A 20173-nucleotide genomic window follows, 5' to 3' on the forward strand; every position below is an offset into this window, starting at 1 on the left:
TCAGAAAAAGAATAATTGAAACATTCTCAGAAAACATTTAGGAACATTTTGGGATCAATTTTGATTAATTTAAAAATTTTGAATAAGAGGGACGGGATTAAAAATAGAATCAGGGGGCGCCTGGGTGGCTCAGCCGGTTAAGCCACTGCCTTCGGCTCAGGTCATGATCCCGTGGTCCTGGGATCCAGTCCTGCATCAGGCTTTCTGCTCAGCAGGGAGCCTGCTTCCTCCTCTCTTTGCCTGCTTCTCTGCCTATTTGTGATCTTTGTCTGTCAAATAAATAAAATAAATAAAAAAATAAATAAATCAATATTGACACATAATAGCTATACTTCATGCTACTGGATGATTCTGACTTCATTATTAAGAGGTTTCCTATAATCCACTGATGAAAATAATACTATTTTAATGCTTTTAGTAATTATTCTTAGTATTAATTAGTACTCTAATAATAAATGATGGTTATTATGCATATTATAGTAAATATTTGAAGCAGTGGTATAAATCTTAATATGAAGGAAAACAAATACATATGTAAGTACTGTGTAATTACAAATATTCATATATCTTGGATTAATTATAGAATAAAACAAAGCTTGAAAGCTGTACTATAGTTTTATTTAAAATAAATTGGGGTGGCTGGGTGGCTTAGTTGATTAAGCATCTGCCTTCAGCTCAGGTCATGATCCCAGGGTCCTGGGATCAAGCCCCGCATCGGGCTGCTTGCTCAGTGGGGAACCTGCTTCTCCCTCTTCCTCTGCAGTTTCTCCTGCTTGTGCTCTGTCAAATAAATAAGTAAAATCCTAAAAAATAACAATAATAAAATAAAATAAATACTTTGTTGGGGCACCTGGGTGGCTCAGTCAGTTAAGCATCTGCCTTCTGCTCAGATCATGATTCCAGGGTCGTGGGATCGAGCCCCACATCGGGCTTCTGAGGGGAACCTGCTTCTCCCTCTGCCTGCACCTCCCGCTGCTTGTGCTCTCTCTCTCTCTCTCTCTCTGTCAAATAAATAAATAAAATCTTAAAAAAAAATAGTTCGTTGACTTAAATACAACAAATGTATTAATTAGAGTTTTAAGAACTTTAAAATATAGGAATGCTTCTACTGGATGTTATATGGAATAACAGTTTGTATTTACCACAGTTACATTGATCTGCTTTTAGAGTTATTACCTCAAATTTTTAAATTTTTGGCTTTTGTCCCAGCCAGCCCCAAGATTTTATATGTAATGCATTATTTATATTGCCATCAAGTGATGCCGATCAGGTTCCCACTTGGGCTTTGTTTCTAGGAAATATAGAAACTAAAACATAACCTCATCACCTGATTGATATATTCAGAGCTCAAGAGAGATATACCCAGGAACCCCTACTAGTCTGGGGATCAGAATTTGTGTCCAGCAAACGTCTTGAGGGCAGAGGGATATTCTGTGGGTCCCACCCGTCTGTCCTGTACTTGGCCATGCTGGGGCTGGGGAAAGGGAACTTACTGAAGATGGCCCAGAAGCCACATTAGAGGTGTCTGTCGGCCTTACTTGTATGCCCACGGACAAATTATTTCACCTTCAGGGCTTCAAATTACTGAACATGACAGGCATGAAAATGGATACTAAGGAAAAATATAGCTACTGTCCTCAAAATATGTGGGGAAGCTGATAAAATCTATTACAAGGTGTCAATGTAAAAAAAAAAAGAGAGAAACCTCTCCAACTGGTTGCAGCTGGGTAGAATTTTGAAATGCTGGAGTTAGGAAATAATAGAATGATTGAACAAAGCTAGGTAAGATGAATACTAGAAAGTTCTGTGATGGGGGCTATGAGGAAAGGGAATCTGTATCTAGATCCTGTGGATTAACCGTAATAGTACTTATTTTCAAAATCCAGAATTCACAAATTACTTACAGTAATGATCCCAGGCAGAAGGTAGGGGTGAGTGTATGTGTGTGTGTGTGTGTGCATGCACACGTGTGTGTGTCTTCATTATGGATACTCCATTCACTGCTAGAGTTACCACAGTCAGGATTCGGGTGGTAATGAAGTAGATTGTTCTTCCTTAAATACGAACTTGCACTAATTTTGACCAGTTCCATTTCCATGGTACAGGAAAGTGAGCTCTGGTGCCAGATTCCCTGGGTTTGAATTCTAGTCCTGCCGTTTTATCACTGACATAGTAAAAGTTACTTCCTTGCTTTGTTCTTCAGTTTTTCCATCTGTAAAATGGGGATAACATTGGTACCAATCTCATAGACTGTTGCGAAGATTTAATAGGTTAGTTGATGCGTGTCAATCATTTAGAACAGTTCCTGGAACTCAGTAAAAGATAAGCATCAGTAGTGTTGGTGGCAGTGGCGGTGGTGTTACAGAATTCATTATCTAACTTGTCAAAGCCCTCCCTGTTTCTGTTTGATTTTCATACGGTAGCGAAGGCTGGGAGAGGTTACATCTTTTCCAGGTCCTATATCTAGTCAGCGCTGGGCAGCTGGGCTACAGCGCCCAACCTCCAATTTATATCTTGGTTAAGTGGGGTTTTTTGATGATAGAGCTGACTGGGTTGTTGCCTGGAGGCAGAGCTGGATGGGAAATAGTGACTCAAGAGACCAGGGAGGGTAATGTGAACTTTCTGGGTCTTCCTCCTCCTCCTAGTCCCTGCTTCTCATCACACTCCCCTGCTTTGCCCCACACAATCTAGAACCATGGGCTTAGAACCAAGTGTGAAGGAATCAGTGTCTACTAATGTATGTCCGTCTTTGTGTCCTCAGGAATGAGGGGAGAATCCTACTTCATTGGAATGAGGAGCCTGGGGCAGCAGGGGCACATCCCAGAGGATGGAGGACTTCTCTTGCTCTGCTGCATAGACAGAGACTGGGCCGTAACTCGGTGTTTTGCAGAGGAAGCCTTTCAAGCAATCACTGACTTCAACGACCTCCCCAACTCACTGTTTGCGTGCAACGTTCACCAGTCAGTGTTTGAAGGAGAAGAGAGCAAGGTAATGAGCCTTTTCTACTTGGGAATCATGGGGAGATGTGGCATTATCCCAAAGTATTTCCATGGCTTATTTGTGATTGAAGTTTTGGAAAATGTGTGGTTGTCTCTGTTCTTGGCATGCAGAGCAGGAGGAGAAAAGCCTATTTTAGTTATCAACGAACTGTGACAAGATTGTGGATGTTGAATCAGCTCTCATCCTCGGAGACTCACGGGCCTATCTAACAGAGCAAGTGGTGTTAGGAATAGCGATTGCAGGAGATACCCCTTGGGCTAGGAAAGAGACGTTGCTTTAAAAAAGTTTGATTTTTTCCTATTCTGCCAAATGGCACAAGCTCTCTTGTACCCCTACCCCTGCTGCAGTTGGGAAAGTTCCAAGCCTAGCTGTGAGCGGAGTTCCACAGGTGTTATTAGAAAGGTCAGTTGGCTGATTCTCGGAGTCTTGCTTTGCTCAGTGGTATCACACAGGGTGGAATTGTTAAGTGTGTGGCAAGAATTTGAGGAAAAATGGCTGATTTGAAGTGATTGGGGAATGAGGTTGTCTGTGTACAAGTATTTTCCAGAGAATGGAGTTTCCCATCTGAAGAAACAAACCTGATTCAGTGTAAGTATTCTTGGAAATTGGAGTTAAGTATTCTGCTTGGAGATCTTTTTAAAGCTCATTTTAGATTTCTCTGATCTTTTTAGTGGGGTGTCTGACTAGATCAAACCTTTCCTGTCGATGTAGATTTCTTTTCTTTTTTTTTTTTTTAAATGTAGATTTCTAATTGCAAACATGTACTATAATAGCATGTTATAAAACATGGGCAACACTTTTGGGGGGGAAGGTCCTTTTTTCCTAAACTGAATTATAAGCCTCTGTGTGAGATATAAGAGTAGGAGTTATGATTGCCGTTTCACAAACTTAGGCTGATTTTGCCATTTGCTGAACTCCAAACTCTTTTGCCTGAAAACAATTACTGGAAGTCTTTTTTTTTTATTGGATTTTATTGGTTTTGTAAACAATTCTGATAGGCTGGAGGATTAGGAATTATAAAGATAGTTTTATATTGATATTACTTTGGAGTTGAACATCAACATGATAGGCTAAAAATAGCTTGAAATCTGAGGCCTTTAATGTGATTAGAACCTCCAGTGTTGTAATCCCTCGACTGTTTGAAGTAAGAAAATTGCATGTGATCTCTTTGAAAGAAACTAGGAATTTTGCTCTTGGATTAAAACCAGTTTATAACACAGATTAGAATTTACTCAGACCCAGTAATTTCCCCCCTGAAATCTGCCTGACATTAACTATGAAACAAATTGTTTTCTCATTCTGTCATCTGTTTATCTAAATGAATCAACAATTAGAAGGATTTTCCTTAGAGACCAAAAGAGGATTTTGATTCTTTCCTGATTAAATACTTCCTGGTAGATTGAAACAGTAGGACCTAGGGAGGAGCTTATCCCATTCTGGAGTGCTGCTCAAGCATGACTGATCTACTGATCCAGGATTGGTTATATAGGAAGACAGAAGCTTGGGCAGAGTTCCCACATCTGTTCTGATACTCTGATCTATGACTGAATCATGGATTACAAAATACTCTCTTTTAATTTGTATACAAAGTTGGTACATTGCAGCTTGACCAAAAGTATTTGGTTTTTAAATCACCTCGATAAAATATTGAGTTGAAATCAACAAGATGTAGTTCAGCGGAGCCAGTTTCAAATTATTTAGACCACATTTTTATAGTCAAGGAGGTGAATTTCGTAATTGGCCAAAGTCTACATAATTGGACTTATTAAATCAGATGGAAATTCTTCTACTTTGGGGTGGTTTTATAGCCCCCACTTGAGCAAAGTCTACAGGATATCAAATAATCTGATCTAGATTCAGTTTTGATTTACATATACTAATCATGTATCCATGGTTACGGACGACAAAGCAAGATGATCAGATACCAAATGAGTTGACAGTAGCAAGGAGGCACGACCATGGGACACTGGAATATGTATTTGGGGAGACTTGGGGATCCTCATTTTCCCTGCCACATCCTTCTTGTCAAGTCCCAGACCTTTATGGTCTTCCTTTGACTTCCATTGATTTTCACCATTTTAACAGAACTGACTTGTTTTGTATGCCAGTCTCTCAGGAAGTTCCACAGTTTTCAAAGTTCATGAATCTAAGTCACCTAAGTCTGAAAATCATTCTTTCCTGAAGGGTGGACGTTTTAGGCACTGTGCTAAGTTGATATGGGGATATCTTTAGGTGGAGGGAAAAGGAACAGGAGGCATTTCTAGCCCTCCTGCATTTGCCTGTGGGCAAAGCTGGCTGTGGTGATGTTCTAAAATACTTGGCCTTGGGAAGATGAGTTTAGCAGCCTGGAGTTATATCAGGGAGACAAGACATTGAAAGTGATGGTTAGTATTCATTTCAGAGGTCCAGGTGGCTAGGTGGCAACACGTGGAACTTGTCCTTTCTTTCTTGGCACAGTCTGCTTCTGGTTCATTGTTCCTTGATATTGATGGACTATAGTTTAGATTGTTTTTTGCAGGTATTATAAAGCATACATTTCAACTTCCTTAGCTGGGAGGAATTACAGCTTTTGCTCTCTGACTATCCTGAATGAGCCTTGCACCAGTCTCTTCTCTGTCTTTCCACCTGTCTGAGACGATTTTTCTGAGCTCTTTTCCTTTTTGAACTACTTTGGAAGCCCCTAAATTGGACTGTTAATATAGGTAACACCACAGGATCTGATCTTCCTGTTATGCTGGTTTTTCTTCATCAGAGTACTTATTAGAAGTTTCTTTCTGCTATCCCGTCTATCCTATTCTGACACCTAAAGAACATTTTAAAAACAGCTTTGTGAAAATTGTTCACTCTGATTTTCTGTTAGGCAGAATTCTGTGAGATTATATTTTGATTTGATGCTTTTTGCAAGGAGTGAGCACATACTTCAGAGTGGCTTGTTGTGGTCCAGATGGTTGAGATTTGTTTATATAACACAGAAGAGAACCGGAGCTGGAGGAAATTGGCATCTGCAACCAATAAATGCAGATTGCTGTTTGCATGCTACAGCTTGAAACATAAATATTTTTGTATGAAGCACATTTAGAACTGGGATCTTCACAGCTTGCAACACCAAAAAGTTACTAGGGTTCATTTCCCTTTGGCATGCTCCCCTGGGTTTGCCTTTCTGGATCCAGCTGGGCTACAGAGACTCATCTTGAGACAGGTGAGGCTGGAGGGATATCCTGGGGGCTGCCCTGTGTCTGTTCTGAAGATAGGTGAGTGTTTCCTCAATGGGACATTGGCATTCACTGGTAGCTAAAGGAGAACAGGGAAACAACCATCACGAAACATTTAGCCAAATGAGATTGAGTAAGGAGAAACCTGACTTGATAGTGGCCTCCAAAAATGATGAATTTATTCAGTTTAAAAATAATGGTGATTAGGAATAATGGTAGCAGGTACTTATATAGCATACAGCAAGGTGCCAAAGTACTCTTCCAAATGGCTTTATAAACATTAAAGCCTTTAATTGTCATGACAGTCCTATAAGTGGGGGTGTCTTTCTGCTTCTTTCCTCCCGAGTGTATATCACAGTTGTGTTCTGTGGACCCCTCTGGCTAGTTCTGCCCAGTGTGTAAGCAGAAACGACCTGTCACTTCCAAGTCAAGCATTTAATTATGGATGTTTGACCCTGAAGAATGTTCTTTTCACACTGGCTAGTTCTGCCCAGTGTGTAAGCAGAAACGACCTGTCACTTCCAAGTCAAGCATTTAATTATGGATGTTTGACCCTGAAGAATGTTCTTTTCACACTGGCTAGTTCTGCCCAGTGTGTAAGCAGAAACGACCTGTCACTTCCAAGTCAAGCATTTAATTATGGATGTTTGACCCTGAAGAATGTTCTTTTCACACTGGCTAGTTCTGCCCCGTGTGTAAGCAGAAACGACCTGTCACTTCCAAGTCAAGCATTTAATTATGGATGTTTGACCCTGAAGAATGTTCTTTTCACACTGGCTAGTTCTGCCCCGTGTGTAAGCAGAAACGACCTGTCACTTCCAAGTCAAGCATTTAATTATGGATGTTTGACCCTGAAGAATGTTCTTTTCACACTGGCTAGTTCTGCCCCGTGTGTAAGCAGAAACGACCTGTCACTTCCAAGTCAAGCATTTAATTATGGATGTTTGACCCTGAAGAATGTTCTTTTCACACTGGCTAGTTCTGCCCAGTGTGTAAGCAGAAACGACCTCACTTCCAAGTCAAGCATTTAATTATGGATGTTTGACCCTGAAGAATGTTCTTTTCACACTTGTGCCAGGTGGTGCCTACTCAGGTAGTTTGGGTTGTGGGGTAAGGAGAGTGATGACACAAAGTTCTGGCCAACACGAGGAACATGTAACATGACAAGGGAAAAAAAAATAGCCTTTGTTGCTTTAAACCACTGGGATTAGGGAGTTTGTTCTTAAGAGTGTAACTTAGTCTATCTAGGTTGATACAGTAAGCACAAGTCCTCTCGATGTTCAATTCTGATTCATTACCCACCATACCTTACCATCTCTAAACTCGACCATGGAAAACCAGTTCTAGAAATAAACTTGGCTATCCACCACTTGAACAGTCAAGTAAAAGAATGTAAAGCAGAGAACTCAGGCAATTCAATAGCAAGACTCAAGCTAGATGTAAATGCATTGAGTCCAGATCAGTTCAGTTGTAAATGTGTAGCAAAGGATAAACAAGAAGATGATTTACTGTAGTTTAAGTGCCGCTGAAGATAGGTTGAAAAAATAAGAAATGAAGTAGACTATGGTGGCCCGAGGGTGGGAAAATGATAACGGAGCATTTGTTTTAAATACTAAAGCAGTTAACAGTTAAATTAGATATCACATATTTAAGAATATGAGCGAGTTGTGCTGTTTTTCTTGTGCTGTTCATCCCGGATAGGTGAAAGTGACATTTGCAAATAGGTTGTTGCTTTAAAGAAAGTCTGAATTGTGAAAAAGACAGTGGGTATCATTGTACTCAGTTAAGTTATTCCCATTTTGTCTTTTCTCTGGACAATGACTGGGAACCATAATTAGTCACCGCTAATCACTTGGGGGCACCTGCCAGATGAGAGGCCCAGCGTGGGGCAGATTTGAAAGCTGCTGTAGGACATTCCCTGGAACCTTAACCTTTCTTAAAGTGACTGAAATATTCCAGAGGCATATTTAGTGTCTTGCTTCTCCACAGAACTGAGTGACCCCCTGGGGCTTGAGCATCTGACAAGCCACTCTAAATGCCCCACTTAACTACCTGCAAATAATTGAGGCAGTGGAAAGAATTAAGCCTGGTGCATACAAAGTTGAGAGTATTTGGTTTCTGTGCCAAAGAGAAGGTGAGTGTATATTCCTGATGGCACCTGGGGAAAAACGGCTGCCATGTGCCAGTGAGTCCAGGATGATATTAAAGAGGGACAGGAGGCTTTTTCCCTTCTTGGAAAGATGAAGGTACTTGGAAACCATTTCAGATGGTGGCCATCAGAGCCGCTGCTGGCCTATACAGTGACGCTGTGAATTATGAGAAGGTGCCCCCATGGGCAGAAGCAACCTTAGGACATACTGTCTGGGCCAAGATGGTGAATTTGAAAATGTGGTGCCCTTTTCCCTCAGCTGAAGGGGTGGAAGCAGCCCAGAGCAGTTGTGAGTGGCTTGACAGGTGGAGGGCAGGCTGGATTTCATTCTCTGCTCTCTTCCCAGGCCAGGAGCCCCCGAAAAGTACAAGCAAGGCACAAGCATCACAGTGGTCCTCATCATAATGGATAACTTTCAATTATTTCAAACTTAAAAGGTTGTATAAATTCAAGGATAACTCTTGAGTTGTGTCTCCTAACAACTTTCTTTCTTTAAGAGGCAATTTCAGAGAGGGAACCCTGGGGAAGTGGGGGGAAGAAGTTTTTTATTATTCTCCTTTGCTCCTACCAGCTGAAAATGTCATTGGCCTCACGCTGCCTTTCTGGACTTCATTGATTCTGTTCTTAGGTCAGTGGTCTGAAATTCTGGACCTGTTCAGAGATAACCAAAGAAAGTCAGAGAGCTTGGACATGAACTTTAAAGGAATACCAAGGTATCTTTCACAGCAGGCTTGACATTTAGCTCTGTGGATGAGATCAGTGTGGTATGGATGAGCTGAGAGCCGATCGCATTAATATCATGTGATATTTGCTGCATGAGAGGGGTTATTAGGGCACTACTTATACTTTACTATTACCTACTCATTTATAACTATCTACCCACTTACAATTTTGCATACAGTGTTCAATCATACTCTTCTGCCTTTTAAGAAGAATGGATATATAGAGCATAATCTGTGTAGGGTTTTTTTTTTTTTAAAGTTTGATCAGTTTCTGGTGATATTTTGGTAATATTTTTTTGCTGGGGATGTTTTATTATACAGCATAACCATTGCTTTAACTATAAGTACCATAATCTCCCATCCGTGTTTTGAGGTGGAGACCCATTGATCAGATACATGACATGGGTAAGATTTTTCAGCATATAGGTTGAAATATCACATCTTGTGCTTTGTTCAAAGCCTACACTTTCCCCCTATAGTTGCAGCTGTTACTAACTCCAGGTCATTTAGTGTATTATTTATGCATAGAAAGCACTGCCTCATATGATGGTCTGGTCTTACATTCCAGCTGGATGAATCCAAGTGTCTTGATGGCAATAGAGAAAGCTCATGGTTCTTCGGCATCCTGTCGTCTCCCCCGTCCCCCCAGTCCTCGATATAACGTGGGCACTTAGAGAGAGACAGAAGGGCCCTGTGCAAGGACTTTGGATCTAGAAGAACCTGGGTCCAGATCTGCCTCTACTGCAGACTCGTTATGTGCTCTTAGCCAACTTCTCTGAATCTCCATTCTCTCTTTTATAAAATGGGGTTGACCATACCTTCTCTATAGGTGAAATGGGTAATGAGGAGGTGACACGATGCTAGGTCTCCTTGGTTCCCTTCCTTGTTCTCTTTTATCCCCCTCCTCACTACCCAGCCTGTGACTCTCTGTCTCTGGTTCCAGAAAGGAGAGCCCAGATGGCCCCTGTGCTGTGGAGGTAGGAAGAAAGGCTGGATTTAGCCACTCCTTGTAGAATCCTAAGGAAGTTGTGCTTTGATAGGATAGCTTTGGGTTTCAAGAAAGTTTAATTTCAGCCTTTGCCACATGTGAACTGTTTCTGTGTTTGTTCCAGGATACATGTTGTTCAGGCTTCCGTAAAAAAGGTCCATGTGTTATGTTTCTTTCAGAACATAGTACTGAGAAAACCTTGTTTACTTTGGGGAACTGTTTTTTTTTTTTTTTTCCCCCACTAGGAAGATTATGTAACTTACTTTTTTTTTTTTTTCCTTAGCTTCCAGGAAGTTCAAATTTAAAATTAATACTCAGTCATGGCTACTGTATTTATTCTTAGTGGTCTTGATATTCTGTTTCTTTTGTAGCAACCTAATCATGCATAGGTATAATGCAAGAACATTTTCTGAATTACCTCATCAAACTGCTCATATCCTTAGCAGAACTTTAACAGTTGTCTTTAAATATGTAAGGAGGCTGGCCAGGAGTCACTAAGGGTATATTTTGCAGATGTTTAAAATTCCATTATGAATAGAAAAAAAATCACCTTCATTAGTAGATGATATATTTTTAGAATAATATATACATATTTTTGCTATAATTCATATTGTTTGAAAGAATAATTTTAACATATCTTCAAGGGAAAAATGTAACGTGGCAACCACAGTTAACACTTTCCACTGTACATGTGGGCCGCTTGTGTTTAGAGAAGCACCTGGTCACATAACTAGAGCTTTAGTTTGACTCTTAAATCTGATTGTTATTTCTAATACTTAATTGGTGAGAAGATGAACACATAGGCCATTTGAGGTTACATGGATTTAAGTTTGAGATTCTAACATATGAGCCTAATTTTGACTCCTAAAGGCTGAGAGCCAGATTATTTCATGGGAAGATGCCGTGGTTTCAATGCCTGCTCCTTGTGGCTTGTATTCTTTCCTTCGATGAGGTTCTATTCCTCCTTGGTACTACATTCTCTCCAGTTGTCAGACTTGCACCAGAAGTGCATTTTAAATTTATCGCTATGTGGGTGAAGTTCAAGGCTTTGCAAGGAGCACAGAAGAAAACAGTTTAGCTTCAAATAGCTTCTTTCAAAATTTTCAGAGGAATGAGTCTTCAGTGTGAGAAATTTGGCACCATTAACTAGCTTTGGTTCAATCTGCTTCCCACCCTTAGCTCTGCTCTAAATGTGGGAGTCAGCAGGTGGGGTCATCATGATTTAGAAAGGGGGGAAGGTGGGTGTGCATTTGTTTTCTTAGCTCTGCCCTTTCCTACTTCCTGTTGACTACTGGGTTCTCAGCTCCACTGGGGTTGTCTTTCCTTTAAAGAAACTTCTTTAAATTTGCATATCTAAGCAACTATGGTCTCTTTCAAAAGAACTCCTCTTTGGGTTTGATCAAGAGCACTTTCTTTGCAATGTTTTGAGTGATTTGCAAAGCCTTGGTTTTTAGGGTGGATTTGAAGTTGTGGAAACAAAGTTAATGAATGCATGCATGGTGATTCAGGCCTGTAACCCACCATAGTAAGCAACATACACAAAACCCCAGAGGGAGAATTGCTACAAAATAATAGGAATGGTTTTCTTTTGGAGATTAGGAACTGACTTTGGGGAATTCCAGAAATGCACAATGAAAGTATTACTGCAACAAGGTCACCTTTTTGAAAAAGAAACAGTGGTACATGTAAGACGTAGTGTATTAAATAGGATGCAGGGTTTTTTGTTTTTGTTTTTTTTTTCTGGTTTTTGTTTGTTTGTTTGTTTTGTTTTGTATCTATTTATAATGCACCCAGCCTTGACTCTCAAACCCCTGTCCCTGGCTTTGTTTCCTGCTGAACAGAGCAAGTCTCAAGAACAGATTCATTGGCTCTGTGGTGTGGGGAACAACCTGTTCTCGAGTATCTCCTACAGGACTCTATAATCTTTTGGACTTGAAGATTTTTTTTCCCATTTTTTAAAAAATTCAGTTGTCCAACATATGGTGCATCATTAGTTTCAAGCTGTACAGAGTTCAGTAATCCCTCAGTTGCATACAACACCCGGTGCTCATTCCATCACGTGCCCTTTTTAATGCCCATCACCCAGTTACCTCCCCCTCCCCCGCAGCAACCCCAACCAAGTCTGTTCCCTAGAATTAAGACTCTCTTATGGTTTATCTCCCTCACTGATGACTTGCCATCAGTTTCCCCTCCCTTCCCCTGTGGTCCTCTGTGCTGTTTCTTATATTCTACATATGAGTGATAATTGTCTTTCTCTGATTGACTTATTTCACTCAGCATAATACCCTCCAGTTGTATCTCCGTCTGTGTAGGCGGTAAGTATTCATGCTTTCTGATGGCTGAATAATATTCCATTGTGTGTGTTTGTGTGCGTGTCTGTATATACATAACACATCTTCTTTATACTTTCATCTGTCCATAGACATCTTGGCTCTTTCCATAGTGTGGCTGTTGTGGACATTGCTGCTGTAAACTTTGGGATTCAGATTCCCCATATCTTTGAAGGTTATTTTCTGGTCAAGAATTCCCTTTTTAGTGAACCCACTCCTAGAAAATATTATATCCTAGGATATACTTAAGACATATCCTAAGATATACAGTCTACATACTCAGGGAAGGGCTGTGAGTCATAGTATGCTGACAAGGAGAGAGTACTGCATTAATTGAGAAACAAAGGCAGAAGGAAAATTATTAAATTTCTGTACTCTTAGAGCCCATGGACAAGTCCTTGAAACAGGCAGAGTGACATTCCTCTAGGAACTCAGCTGCCTAGATGTTAATACTTCGCTAAGGGCAAAAGGCAATCTCAGGCCCAACTCCCCGCCCCCCCGCCCCTATCCTGTAAGTCTACTTTAACCTATAAAAATTCCTTTGGAAACATCCTTTATCTCAACCCCTGTCCCCAACATACATGTTGGCAATCATCCTCCGAGCACATGACCTATCGATATACATCTGAAGAGTCTCATGACTGAGGGTTTACTGAACAATAATAAATGACATTTTCCTAAAAATTGTTAGCCCCTTCGGGATCCTGAAACATTGTTCCCAAAATATGTGGGAGGGTCACACTATCCCTCACCCCCTCCCAACTTGGAAGTATAGAATGGACCACTCCTCGTACCCCAGTGCAGCTCTTTCTGCTGTAGGCTGAGTCCTGTCCCCGTGTTTTCATAAAACCACCTTTTTGCACCAAGGATGTCTCAAGAATTCTTTCTTGGCCATCAGCTTCGAACACTAACCATCATTCATCAGTCTCCTCGATCCAGCCATCAAATTTTAAACAATTATTGACTATCTACCATGTCCCAAGCATTGCTCTTGGCGACTGAGAGTATAAAAATGAATGAGGTGCGATCCCTCGTGAAGCTTAATGTTCCCTGGGGTCTGATAATGAGAGCACAAGTCAGGTGAAGTGAGTCATGGTGGTGGATAGAACTGTATAGGAGCCCGCCTAAGAGGGGAGGGAGAAGCCTCTGGGATACGTTTTTGTTTCTTGTTTGGAGCCCCTGCCTTGCCCCTGTACAACAGTCTGGACCCAAAGCGACCCATCCTTTGCGATGCAGTGTGCTGACTGCGGTGACCCGAGGACAGATTTTTCAGCCTGCCTCTTGTGTAATCCGCATCGCTGTCCTGCCTCACAGGCCCTGCTTTGAAAGGACAACTGATGCGTGTGAGTGGCAGAGGGAAAGGATGGACTCCGACTCTGGCAGGGGCTTCCTCCACGAGCGAACCAGGCCACCATGACACGCGACGCGTGGATGGAACATTGTATCTGTGACCCACATGTCCTCATTTTCTCCTTCAGTGTGTGAAATTTTTGCTTTCCTCAGAAAGTGAGCTGTGAGCTTGCTTATTTTAAAAGCTGCAACCTGTGAGGAGAGAGGGTGTTCTTTGACAACATTACATCATTGAAGCCTCTAGGTGTTGAGTCATCATTATTTTTAGGCAGCTCCATGCTTTTTTTGGTTGTTCTAAGAATAGCCCTTGTGTCTGGACTCTACAGAAAGTCACCTCAATAAGATCCTGTCACCACTCCACAGTTGGAATGGAATGCTTTCTTAATTGCCAGATTCAGGGCACAGTCATTAGAAGCTTACCTCCCCAACCTTCTGCATTTTTAGGTTTTTTGCAGTCAACATGATGACTTTGTCAGGAGCTGTCACTTGAATTTTTTCAGTCCTTTGTCAAGCTTACGTATTGTTGTAAACAACACCACGAACACCAAAATAAAAAGCCTTCGTTCCTGAAGGGCAGGCTCCTTTGTGTCTTTACTCAGTGACCCTTTCGGTTTGCAAATTCCTTCATCAGTTAATTTACGGAGTTTTGAAACATTTCAAGGCATATTTCCATGCCTTGTGTTTTATGGATTAAGCAACTCTAGATTCCTCACATGAGGAGCAGGGTAGAGGGCGCTACTGTTGGCATCTATGCAGGATCAACGAAAAGCAGCCAAAATAAATGTTATTATAGCCTGTTAAATGAAATAAGCATATAAATTGTAAACTGTATTAGAACTTGATGACAGGGCAATAAAAAGGACTGAGCAAGCTTGGAAATGGAACTCTGTGGGTCAATACAGAGGCTGGTTTTCCCATTGCCTATTCAGAGCATATGCCCAAATATGATCAATTTATTTTATGTGGCACTTTTAAGCCCACAGGAGTGCTAATGGCTTGCAAGCATAGCCAACTGCTCTTCTAACCGAAGCTTAAAGGAAAGCAACTACTTGGAATAAAAGGAACCAGTTGTTTAATATCATAGGATAATATACCTTTTGTGTCTGAAGGTGACGGAAGGGCAGTCATGCGATCTGTGTCTGTGTGTGGCTGGAAGCACCAGCATCGGTGTGATGGGCTTTCTGGGAAGACAGCTTCGTTATGGGCCACTGACAGGGTTCATTCTTCATTAATACCCTCCGGCCTCAAAACCCTCCCCACACAGGCCATCCCATCTCTAGAGAAATGGTATGGCCACAGTGATTAAGAGAGAGGGGCTCTAGCACCTGTTAGCCCGATCTAAAGCCCGGTTCCACTGCTTGTCACGTGTGTGACTGTGGGCGGTTTACTGAAAATTTCCAACCTCGGTGTCTTCACCGTAAAGTGAAGTATTTACCTCATAGGGTTGTTGTGAAGATGTAAGTGGCATAATCCATGAAGGCTAGTAGTAATAATGTCTGCCCATCCATCTGATCTTTTGCACTTGGCATCATGTAAAACTCATAGGAACTTTTTGCTTTCCTTGTCTTATGCTTGTTGCATAACTCATCAAGGAGCGGTGGTTGGCCTGCATTGTCTATTTCCTTTGCCCCTAGAAGAACTTCTAAATCAAGGTCAGGGTAAATGAGATGACTTTCTTTTGGAATCTGAACAAATAACCAGTGTATTCACAAGAACCAGCCCAGAGGACTCTCCCTTACACACAGTGTCTTGAAGAACAGCCATACATGACTTTATTGCCCCAGTAAACTGCCAATCTGGAATTGCCCTTCTCCTATCCAATACTAGAAAGCTTCATTTTCTTTTATGCTTAGTGTGACGTTGAAAAGACTAGCTGTAGTCATTTGGCCATTCCATTTATATACTTCGATGAGAAGCCTGATGCATGTTGGACTTTATGCTACCGTCTGAACAATGTCCTTAGAAGTTTCTTGAAAAGACCAGTGAGTTTCGCCTTCATGATTTTCTTCCTGTTTGGGCTATCTTTTCATCAGTTTCCAGAGAAAGCTGGATTGGTCAACCAAGCCTTTTTTGTGAGTAATTACAGTCATTTCAGATTTTAATTTCAGGAAACAGAAGTCTACTGAATACAACAAGATCCTTGTCTTTGCTGGTGTCTCATACTTACTTGTAGCCAATTTTGAGTATGTGTTAATTGCGGTTGGCAATGTAAATGGGCCCAATTACTTTAGAAGGGATTAACATTTACATTAGAAAGAGAAGGTAAATGAGAAAAGCAGAGTATGATTTTTTTTTTCATATTCATTAAGTGCTTTAAGAGTTTTTCTTGGAAGATTCTTCCCTTAATCCAAGCGTATTTTTCTGAAGAAAATAGTACAGGAAACATCATAACAAAATAGATGAATGAAAAGTGGCATTTCTGTGGAGGAAAAACATCATTATAAAGAAGATTTAAATGTGTATGAATGACTTTGTTACACTTAAAAAAGTGACTTAAAAAATAATTCTCTAGAAAATCCTATATAGTTCATGTAGACAGAACGATAGTTCATGCCATTGATGGTACCTTTTAAAATTTCCTTTGGCACAGGTTGTTATTGCTGTAATACTAATTATTACTTGGCGCAAACAAGGTGTTAGGATTTATATTCTGATCTATACAGAAATCGCATCTTTAATTAATAATGCATTGCCACAACCGATTTCACTGTCAGAGATTTTGTTGCCAGTAATAGATGTAATATGGGAGGCATAGAGCCTTGGGCTGATCTGGTTCAGGGTTTCTCCACTTTGTTGCTACTGACCTTCTGAACTGATAATTCTTTGTGTGGCGCTGCCCTGTGCATTGTAGGATGTTCCCTGCATCCCTCTCTGTACCCGCTAGATGCTGGTAGTGTCCGCCCCCCCCACCATGCTTTGACAGCCAAAAATGTCCCCAGAACTTGCCAAAGGTCCCCTGGCGGACAGAATCACCCTGGGTTTGTGACACACTGGTCTAGTTGATGGTTTCAAACCACAGATTAGAGGAACTGCCTGGGCATTTCTTCATACCAGTTCTAGGACCTCATCTCACTGGGTCAGAATCTCCTGGGGTGAGTTTCTAGAAGCAGCGCTAAAAGAAAAAGTTGTAATCCAATTGTTGAGACCTCATTCTGAGTTCCAAGTGAGGAGGCCAAAATTCTTGCAGTTTTCTCTTTGTAAACCTCCTTTGGAAGAGTGACTGGCTTAGTGACATGGAGGCAGGTCCCTGAGAGGTCCTTCCTTCATTCGCAAAAAGCTCTTTTGGAAGATTGCACAAGAGTGTGTCTCCTCAGACCACAGGAGACACTGAAGCCTCCCCTTTAGCTGTGGCCATGACTGCCCCCCACACCTAGGATGCCAGAAATGGTGGCGTCCAGGCCAGTGAAGATTTTTGCGAGAAAATTTTGTTGAGTCATCATTGATTGGTATCACTGGTATCATGGTTAGCAAGTCCTCATGTGGTGGGACTCAGCACTTCTAGAATTTTGGCATATATTTGGTATGCCAGGAAGAGCAGCTATCTTTTGTCAGATGTGTGGGTCAGGCAGGTGGTGTGAGTGGGGGTTGAAGAAGGATGGCGTTGGGATAATGGCTAATCAGCCCATTCACCAGCTGAAGGAAATTTTAAAGTACTGAAGATAAATTAATGACCCTATGAGAATCACACAGAAGTCTTGGATCAGGGTTTTACAGGTATCCTCTGTTATTAGTGCCGTTTTGTAGTTATACCCAGTGGTACGGAAGTGAGTTCTTACCAGCTTAGCAGACTGAGCAGCAGCTTACAGCATGGCTTAAAATTGGCCATGGGAGAATTTACACTATGGAAATGAGCAAGCTCTGTAAATCGGATTTGTTTGTTTTCCTATAGTATTAGCGCCCTGTTGCTGCTCTAACAAATGACCAAAAACGCATAATTTTCAGCATTGTAAAAAGGAACACTGAGATTTGATAGTACATCCCTGATGATTATTATTGTTAACCTCAATTTATATGGCACATAGAGCTGAAGAAGTTAGTTACTTCTCCAAAGCCACCTGGAGAATGCTCATAATTTAGGACTTTCTTAATTGGTGAGCCAAGATTGCTTGTTTCCCTGCCTTCCCCGAAAGGGAAGTATATAATAAGTATACTTAAAATCCAGGGATAATGTTTAATATGTTACAGAGAGCATACCCGTGTCCTCAGGTTTATACTAACTTAACTTTTTTACTCTTAACAGAGCAGAATGACATATATATCCCACTTTCTCACGCATGAGTGGTGAACTGACACAATTAAACAAGTCTCCTCGACTAAATTATTTATTATCACAGTTTTAAGATTTTTGTGTTGCTAATACCTTCAGTGTGTTATCAGTTACCTACTTGTGGTACTAGTTGAGTTAATGAACACATTGGCCAAGTTTGCTGCTAATGGGTTATCTTTAAGTTTCCTCTGCTGCATTTTTTTTTTTAAATTCTTTTTTTTTTTAATTCTTTTTTTTTTTTTAAAGATTTTATTTATCTATTTGACAGACAGAGATCACAAGTAGGCAGAGAGGCAGGCAGAGAGAGAGGAAGGGAAGCAGGCTCCCTGCCGAGCAGAGAGCCCGATGCGGGACTCGATCCCAGGACCCTGAGATCATGACCTGAGCCGAAGGCAGAGGTTTAACCCACTGAGCCACCCAGGCGCCCCATGCTGCATTGTTTTTAAAGACATGGATGGCTTTTGATGAAGCATGTAAAATAAGTAAAATCAGAAGATGAAATTAACACACAAATTTGTTATTATGGCGAATTAGCTTTCCTAAGCTGACACGAAATGTAGTTAAAATTTTAAGTATAGCTTATAAACTGTCTTGAAGAACATTGTGCAGTTCGTTGGTAGGGAAGAGGAGTGACAAACAGAGAATTTCCCATAAGCCTTCTACCTTAGTCACATGTTTGGGCATCTATCTAATTTTGAACAGAATTGCCCCGATTTTGATATATTAATGTGCAGATGTAGCTTGTGATACAAACTCAAAAAATTCCAGGGCTTTCTCTCTCCTGTTTTAATTGGAAATTACATAAACTTATCCGATACTGTGAACGTAGAAATTCGTTTTAGTACTAATGACCCTTTAAAATGTTAGATAGAGCATTGGCCTGGCTGAATCAGTGGACACTCTAGGGCATTTTTCCCCCCTTTTTATCTCTAAATTTTAAATCAATGTCAGGTTGAAATGAAAAGAGGCTGGTAAATAAATGGCTTGCTGCTGTCTAACTTACGTGAGGACTGTAACGTGCGCACTTGCTTGTGGCATTCAAGAGCAATTTTAATAATACAACATCAGTTGCTTCGCTGGTCCCTAGGAACAAATATTTCTAGTTCTTCTAATACTTAAGAGCAGCATGAAGGCACAGGAATCACCGCCATCATTCCACTGTTGTTGAGTCCTGACCAGGACAAGAAGTTGACTTTTTAAGGTTGTTTTTCTCCGAGAGAATTTATTGAGGACTGACATGTATTAAATAATATCTGTAGTATAATGTTATTTTTTTTTCTCCAGAGGTTTTCATTAACATTTAAAAGCGAGTCATTTTTCTTTTTAAATAAGGATCTGCCATGATATCTAAAATTCGAACAGGAAAATACAAGTGTGTATATATATGTGTGTGTATATGTGTGTATGTCTATATCTATTATCTATGTATTGATAATTATAGATATAGAAGTATATATATATAGATGTATAGAGATATATAGATACACACACACACACGATTCTGGGAAGATAGTTAATGAGAAGAAAATCATGTAGCCATTGCTTGAACTTTCCAGCAAAAATTCCTCCAAGAGCACCTCCCACTACCATATTCTGTTTCTGCCTTCATTCATTAATTATTTATACCAGCCATATTCTTCTCTTCCAGAGATCATTTTCCTGATTGATGGCATCTGGAGTCCTCTCCACGAAAGTATTTTAAAGGCTGTATAAGGAAAGATGACTTTTTCTTTTTCCTCGTCCCTCAATATTTAATAACTCTTAGACCCTACAGCTAATAGCCTGCCTTGGTTCCCTTCTCTGTTGTTTCCCATCTCATCCAAATGTGCTGGGCATTTGCTATTGCCCATCTCTTTAAAGAAAGCAACCTTTTATTTCTCAGTCAGAATAAATCAAAGGGAAACCACGCCTGGTAGATGATGATAGGGAGTCGCATATACAAATTGCCCATGAGAAGGCCAGTTTTAAACCACATTAGGGAGACTAGGTGGATTCCATTTAAGTATAAATGTGAGTGGATATTATTGCTTTTGTCTCTCTCTTTATTCTGCTGAGCAATTTCCTCCAAGCCTTTAATTGCCCCCTACACCCTAATTAATACCTGCCCCAAATCTTCCTTGTCCTAAACCACCTTCCTGAGCCAGGTGTCCAATAG

The 20173-nt window shown here is 40.7% G+C and overlaps 1 protein-coding gene across 2 annotated transcripts in view; it reads left to right on the forward strand.

Moving 5' to 3' along the window:
- The window catches only part of RCAN2 (regulator of calcineurin 2), a 268960-nt gene that overhangs the window by 39324 nt on the left and 209463 nt on the right, over positions 1-20173 (forward strand). For both annotated transcript variants that reach the window (XM_047733367.1, XM_047733366.1), the window contains exon 2: positions 2762-2988. In XM_047733367.1, the coding sequence (XP_047589323.1) occupies positions 2764-2988 (225 nt within the window). In that variant the 5' untranslated portion in view covers positions 2762-2763. The remainder of the gene's footprint in view (positions 1-2761; positions 2989-20173) is intronic.

Source organism: Lutra lutra, chromosome 6 (assembly GCF_902655055.1).
Source record: "Lutra lutra chromosome 6, mLutLut1.2, whole genome shotgun sequence".
NCBI lineage: Eukaryota > Metazoa > Chordata > Mammalia > Carnivora > Mustelidae > Lutra > Lutra lutra.